Source organism: Propithecus coquereli, unplaced genomic scaffold (genome assembly GCF_000956105.1).
Source record: "Propithecus coquereli isolate 6110/MARCELLA unplaced genomic scaffold, Pcoq_1.0 Scaffold572, whole genome shotgun sequence".
Taxonomy (NCBI): domain Eukaryota; kingdom Metazoa; phylum Chordata; class Mammalia; order Primates; family Indriidae; genus Propithecus; species Propithecus coquereli.
Genome location: NW_012151641.1, coordinates 1,236,318 through 1,243,638, shown reverse-complemented (window position 1 = coordinate 1,243,638; position 7,321 = coordinate 1,236,318). Strand labels below are relative to the sequence as shown.

The 7,321-nt window shown below is 38.4% G+C and overlaps 1 protein-coding gene across 1 annotated transcript in view; it reads left to right on the top strand.

Moving 5' to 3' along the window:
• The window catches only part of GLRX3 (glutaredoxin 3), a 41,217-nt gene that overhangs the window by 25,444 nt on the left and 8,452 nt on the right, over window positions 1–7,321 (top strand). The window contains exons 5-7 of the mRNA XM_012658113.1: window positions 3,082–3,254; window positions 3,608–3,669; window positions 6,118–6,175. Of these exons, the coding sequence (XP_012513567.1) occupies window positions 3,082–3,254; window positions 3,608–3,669; window positions 6,118–6,175 (293 nt within the window). The remainder of the gene's footprint in view (window positions 1–3,081; window positions 3,255–3,607; window positions 3,670–6,117; window positions 6,176–7,321) is intronic.

Sequence of the window (7,321 nt, the reverse complement as noted above, 5' to 3'; positions counted from 1 at the left end):
CCTCCCGAGTAGCTGGGACTACAGGCATGCGCCACCATGCCCGGCTAATTTTTTCTATGTATTTTTAGTTGTCCGATTAATTTCTTTCTATTTTAGTAGAGACTGGGTCTCGCTCTTTCTTGCTCAGGCTGGTTTCGAGCTCCTGAGCTCAAACAATCTGCCTGCCTCGGCCTCCCAGAGAGCTAGGATTACAGGCGTGAGCCACCGCGCCTGGCCATTATTTATACTTTTTATAACAATATTTTCAATAGGCATTTTTGTTTCCTGGTTTGGTTCCTGCTACATGTCTGTCACATATAGCAAGTAGATCATTTTAGGATGTTGCTATTCTTAAATAAAATATTTACATAGAATTAATTGGAAAATGTTTTTATCGTGACCATGACTGGCCACTTTCTTCATTGATTCTGCTCTGATTCTGTTTTCCCTTTTCTGTGTGCATTGCTACACAGACTGTGTTCCTTTTTAAATTGCTTTCTTACAGTTTAAACATCTTTCTTACGTAGATGACTTTCATCCTCTGCTGTTCTTTTCCGAGCCTGCTTAGTAAGGAATTGCTTTTGCTTCTCCATTAGCACTTTAGAGAAGTGTAGGCAAAGCTCCCCTCATAAAAACAGTGGTCATCTAATCTCGTGAATTTAAGTAGCTACTCTTTTCTTATTTTGCACAGAATTCACTTTGAAAGCCCTGCCTCCAGTAACACTGCCTTACTCCGTTGAACTCCTATTGTGGAGTAAAGCTGTGCTTGATTTTTGATTAGCTGGCCTCCACCTTGCTTTGTGTTAATCAGAAAAACCATGAATGAATAACATTTAAATTTTATATCCAGGAAACCTTGAAAACCATTTTCAGGGTTGTCCTGGTGCCTCCCTGGACTTGGCTCAGGCCCCCTGCACAGGTCACATCTCCGTCGTCTTATCCTCCACTTTGGGCTCTACCTGCAGAATTGTACCGTGCATTATGAGCCTGCCGTGTTGATAGGGTCTCAGTTGTCAAAAGAATTGGATTGTCCATATTCTGTGTTCCTCATGAAGATAGGAATGTGCTTATGTTTTAGGAAGAGTTTCCAGAAGCACTGAGATATACATCTTTTTAAATAGAATGTTAAATCCTTAAGCAGTTTGATTAAGTTATTTGGGAGTTCTTGTAACTATTTCAGTTCACAAAGCTTTTAGCAAGGCAAAAGGTATTTGAACCACAGTACAGAAATGTCTCCTGCAGTGAGAGTCATCTAACTGGGTTTTTACTTTTTAAATCAGACACAAAAGCAGCAGGTTCAGAAGTATTCTTTAGGGTTTTATTGTTAGATAGTGATTAGATGTGGCAGTTAGGCTTATTATTCATGTCATGAGTAGAAATGACTATGGAGAGAAATGGTGATTCTGTGGCAGCTGAGCACGATTTTTCTATTTCCAAGTCTTTGTATTGCATGCATGCATTTTTCTTTAAAAAGTGTGTAAATATTTTGTTATTAGAATAAAGCCTTCTTACTATTTTATGCTTAAGCATAACATTTCTAGTCTGCCACTTTAACCCTTAAAAATGAAATACTACCAATCAATCTTTCTAGTCTGCATGTAATTGCCTAAAGCTAAAATAAAGCTTTTTCTCAGTTACAGTAGAAATGAGTTAATATATTGGCAACAGAATAACCATCAGCAATCAGCTGTTAGCTGTTTACTAATGAACTCCCAGATGAATGAAAAAATTTCAGAATCAGTGTTTTACTTCAGGCTGTACATGAACTTAACACTTCAGTTGTAGGAAAAGCAACTTATATGCTATACAAATAAATGCTAGTGCTTCATCTCAATAAACTGTAGATCTGGAAAATGTTTGGAGCTCAGTTGTAGATCCATGTTTTAATAGTAAACATGTTTTGGGTGACATCAGGTAATGCTTATTCTTGCAATTAATCTTATACTGAATTTTATGTTTGATTTTATTTAAAAGTAATCGCCGATGTTGTTAAGTCTTATAGGAATTTTGAATCTGAAGAATAGGTATTTTCCAGTGAATTACAACTATGTTTGAAAAGAAGAATGAGGTATGAAAGACTAGGTTTGTACAAAGTACTGGAAAAAAATTGAGAAGAATTAGCTTATGGAAAGAAAAATATCTTTATTTTAGTCTAGGCTAATAGGTTTATAAAAGACTGATATTCACACTCTTATTCTTCAGTGCTAATGTCATCATAAGATGATGTCAAAAAAGTGGAGAATAAAAATGTGTCACAAAAGTATAATAAAATCATGGAACATAAAATTGTCACTACAGTGTAGTAAAAAAAAATCACATTGCATACTTTAGGGAATGTAAATAGTTTTAGAAAGGAAACTGTCAAGTTACGACACGAGATGAGAAAGAATACCGTCAGTCTATTGACAGTTCATATATGACAACAGAGAAGATAGCTTTAAAATTCAATGTGCTATACCCATTTTAGACTAAAAGAGAACATATTCCTTCTTGATTTTTAATTTGTCCTACTTAGAGATGGTAAAGTTTGAGAACTTCCGGTGTGGATACTCAGGAAGTAGTAAAATGGCAATGGAGACTAAACAGAATTGGGTTTTCAGTATAGTCAAGTAGTAGTTAAAAATAACGATTGCAGGTTTTTTCCCCTCCCCCTGGAGTCGAGTCTTGTAGATTCACAACAGGAGAGCTGAGGACTGTCCATGGTGTCCAGGTCAGTCTCCTGATTGGGAGGAAAGTGCCGGGAGGTGACCAGGCCTCCTCTTGTATCCCTTGGTGGATGGATGGAGCAGGTGTCTGGGCTTCAGGTCTTTGCTTTTTGTTTCTCCTTCAACAAAAAAAAAGTTCCTAATATTGAAGAGGAACTTTGATAAATACATACCACATTTTTTAAATACTCACAGTTTTATTAATGGTATGGTTAACATGTGGTAGGGTTCGAGGTCAGATAAGGGATTCTTGGAATTTATTTTCTCTTTATGTACTATTCAGCCGTGCTAATTAAATCGTTGGCAGAATAAGACGCAGACATCTGTATCAATAGATACGTACTTCAAATTGATTTATCATGTGAATGTGTTTTTTATTTTCTTTCTCTGTATGCAGGTTTCAGCAGGCAGATGGTGGAGATTCTTCACAAACATAATATTCAATTTAGCAGTTTTGACATCTTCTCAGATGAAGAAGTTCGACAGGGGCTCAAAACCTATTCCAATTGGCCTACCTATCCTCAACTGTATGTTTCTGGAGAGCTCATAGGAGGACTTGATATAATTAAGGTTAGAATTGAGAAGTCTGTACCTTGTAAAGAAATTTCATTTAGAACATCCTTTTTTTTTTTTTTTTTAATTTCGGAATATTACAGGGGTACAAATGCTTTGGTTACATAAATTGCCTTTGCACCGCCAGAGTCACAGCTGTGAGCATGCCTATCCCCAAGACAGCTTTTAAGTTTTGTATAATAAATCTAAAATACAGCTTTCTTATGAATCTCTATATTAAGAGGAACCTGTAGTAAATAAATACAGTGTTTCTGATGAGGTGATTGATCAATAGTCTATATTATGGTATGATCAAGGAGATTTATGTTATACTAAATTTTTTCTTAAACTGATAGATGTGTTTATTTCAGGAGCTAGAAGCATCTGAAGAACTAGATACAATTTGCCCCAAAGCTCCCAAATTAGAGGAAAGGTAAGTGTTGTAAAAAGTTTTAAAAGTCTATCATTTATTCTTGAAAACACTTTTAGATCCTCAGTTTTTGCATTTTCTTTCTAAATAGAAATCAGGGATTTGGTGTTTGCATTCTAGAGGTCATAATTTTGTTGTTTACAGTCGAGCTGGTCACGCAAACTTGGGAAGATCTAATTTACGTTGGAGAAATTTTAGTGCCAATTTAGTGAATGTGGAGGATATTCTTTGCTTTTATAGAAATGTCAGTGTTTCCGTGAAATGACCAAGTTTTGCTTACCTCTGTGCATTTCAGCCAGGATCCAGTTGTCTTGTTACTGCTCACGGCTTACACTTGACACAATTGTGTTTTCTTCTACGCAGCCTCAATGACCGCTGCGGCGCTGTCCGGTGGTAGAGTGCTGAGTGTGAAGAGTGGGGCATGAGAAGCTAACGTGTGTGCTGTACCCCTTTAAACAGACTGGGTACTTCTCATTGCCTTTCTAAACATTGATAACTTGAATTCAAGCAGATTTTGGAGCCGTAAATCTGTATTTGTTTTATGAAAGATCTCAGTCAGCTTTTGGAGAAGTTCTCTTATAGGAATTTTGGACTTTGGTGTGTAGGGAGACTTACAGGGATTTTTATTGTAATAAATTTGAATTAATGCAGAAGTTTACAAAGGAATTTACTTTGAAATATATCAGCACATCAGCTATTCATAGTTGGGGCTCAAGTTTGCCATCTAACATTCTGAAAATTTCTAACAGTGTTTGATAATAAACACCTCATTCATCATCTGCCCTTAATTAGTAAAGTACTCTCCATAAATAGTATTCCATGTGTGTCAAGCTGACCTTTTTTTTTTGAGACAGAGTCTCGCTCTGTTGCTCATGCTTGAGTGCCGTGGCATCAGCCTAGCTCACTGCAACCTCAAACACCTGGGATTAAGTGATCCTCCTGCCTCAGCCTCCCGAACAGCTGGGACTACAGGCATGCGCCACCATGCCCAGCTAATTTTTTCTATATATTTTTAGTTGTCCAGCTAATTTCTTTCTTTTTTTAGTAGAGACGGGGTCTCGCTCTTGCTCAGGCTGGTCTTGAACTCCAGACCTTGAGCGATCCTCCTGCCTCGGCCTCCCAGAGTGCTAGGATTACAGGCGTGAGCCACCACGCCCGGCCTCAAGCTGACCTTTGAGTGCCACATTTTCTCACATGGTTTGCCCCCTTCCCTGCCTTTTTCATAAGAAAATGATCCTCTTTATCCCTTTGTTGATTTGAGGCGTCCTCACGTGTGGTTCTCAGCTGTAGCCTGGTGATGCCATTGGCTCATGGAGGCTGTGCAGCCTCCAAGGACAGCTGTGCTTTTTGTATGCTTGTGTTTGCTGTTCAGTTGACTTTCCTCCTCTCTGCTGATTCCAGACTTGCTGCTGTTTATGGCCTCGTCTCCAGCAGACCTTCTCTGTTTTCCTAATGTGCTGCTTCTAAATCTGTGCCTTCAGACACCAAGGCTAGAATTATGTAGTAAAAATTCAGCATATTTTGAGTAATAATTTAAAGAGTTCCCAGTGAGCAAAGTGCAGGAGGTGGAGTTTGTGGACTTGTGACATCTCTTCTGCCAGTACAGGGTGGCACAGGTGGCTGGGGTCGCTGGCTGAGTGATCTGTGGGGTCAGCATCCTGTTCCTGCATCTCTTACTGTTTTTCTGAGAATGAGCTAATCATACTCTGTTGGCAGTGTAAATGACATAGCGTTGTGTGTTTCATTTGTGGTAACTTTTACCCTGTGAGATTTTGAGCCATGAATCATCTATAACACCAGTGGGATGAGAACATGCTGGTGTGACTCCCTGGGGCTTAGGTACTTTAGGGATCTGTCCCAGCACTGACTTTTCCTGAGATTTGTGAATAAACTTTTTACTATGTTCAGATAATTAAAATTCCTGATGGCAAGTGAGATTATGATGTTTGAGAGATTGTATAACATATTAAATGTAAAGTTAAGATGAGAGCATTCGAGTTTTGTTAGTTGATGTTCTGAGGCTTAACACCTTCAACCTCCAGGTCTGACCTCGTGAGCCTCACAAGTGTAGAGTGGTGTGCGGCATCGTGATGGGAGGTGGCGCACGCAAGACCTAGTTCTGGAAAGTTTGGATGGGTTCAGTATAGAGCCCCCCATTGAACGATTCCTTACTGAATTGGTTATTATTATTTTTTTAGTACTGTGAGTTGATGGGCTTAAATTGCAACTTGAAGGAACATTCGTTGCCTTAAAAGCCATATTGTGTTTTACAGTGGCTTAGGGACAGAATGAAATAAAGGAAAATGTCAATGCATTTGCTTGTTTAGTACCACTCAAAGCTGTGAACTATCATCCTGCTATCCCTCCAATATGCATGTTACTCATGAAGCGGAGCAAAAGTGGTGTTTAATAATTGAGCTGAGCCATTTTATATCAATTTTCTCTCTTTAGGCTCAAAGTGCTGACAAATAAAGCTTCTGTGATGCTCTTTATGAAAGGAAACAAACAGGTAAAGAACTCAAAAATGGTTTTATTTGTAATTTCTTTTGATGTTAACATCTGCAACAAGGGGACAGTTAAATCTTTTTTTTCTAGCTTTAGCTAATGAAGCTGTAGTGGTATCAGGAAGTTATCCAGGCCTTAATTGGTGCTTATGGAGATCAAACAAAGTAATCTACATTTTGCTTGACTTTATCATCAACATCTCAGTGGGGTGCATTTCTTTCTGCTGCCAAACTTTGCCAGGGAACAAATGAACTAAGGAGAGAACTAACATGGTCAACACTGTTAACACTTTACTGGTTCCATTAGTTGCTTTTTCATTACCCTTTGTTTGAGTTTGTGGACTGCTGTTGTGTGCAGCTGGGTCATTGTACTTCCTGAATGCAGAGAACCTGGTGGTGCTCGGGTTTGCACCCTAGATCGTCCTTTAGATCCTTTGTTGACATGGAAAATAAACCCTGGCTACGGCACGTGTGCTCTGTATCTGTTTGATGAATGAGTAAAACAGTTGGCAGTTCTTACTTTGGATAGTTCTTGTAGCATTTTTGGTGAAAGTATATGTTGATTGTACATCACTTTGAATATCAGGTTTGATAGATTGTGTCCACTGATAGTTTGAGCAAAATTAATTGTCTTTCGCATTGGAATTAGGGCAGTAATTTCTAAAAACCAGCCATGTACGTTTATATCATGTTTTGCAGTCTTCCTAGGAATTGAACCTCTGTTAACTTTACTGAATTCTCAACCAGTGTTGAAGTAGTAAAGTCTGGACAGAGCTTAGCTTGTTCAGAGATAAGCAAAGGAAAACTCCGAAAGGTGAGGCTGCTTGGATTAAAGAAACAGCCCCACTTACCAGCCAAGACACACTGGGCAAGTGACTTCAATACAGCGCGCTTCACTTTCCCCGTTTACGAATGGACATCATGGTGCCTGACGGGGCTGTTTTGAGAATCAGGGTGCCATAACTAGATTGAAAGTTAATATAACCAGTATAAATGAAACTAGTTAATTAATATAATTAGCATAATGAAAGTAATAATAACGAGGAAAATGTTAATATAAACTTCAGCATGTTGGGATCACTAGGTGAGGACCAAGATTCTTTGACTTGTTCAGTGTATTTATTAAAACAATAGAGGAAGATAATAATTCC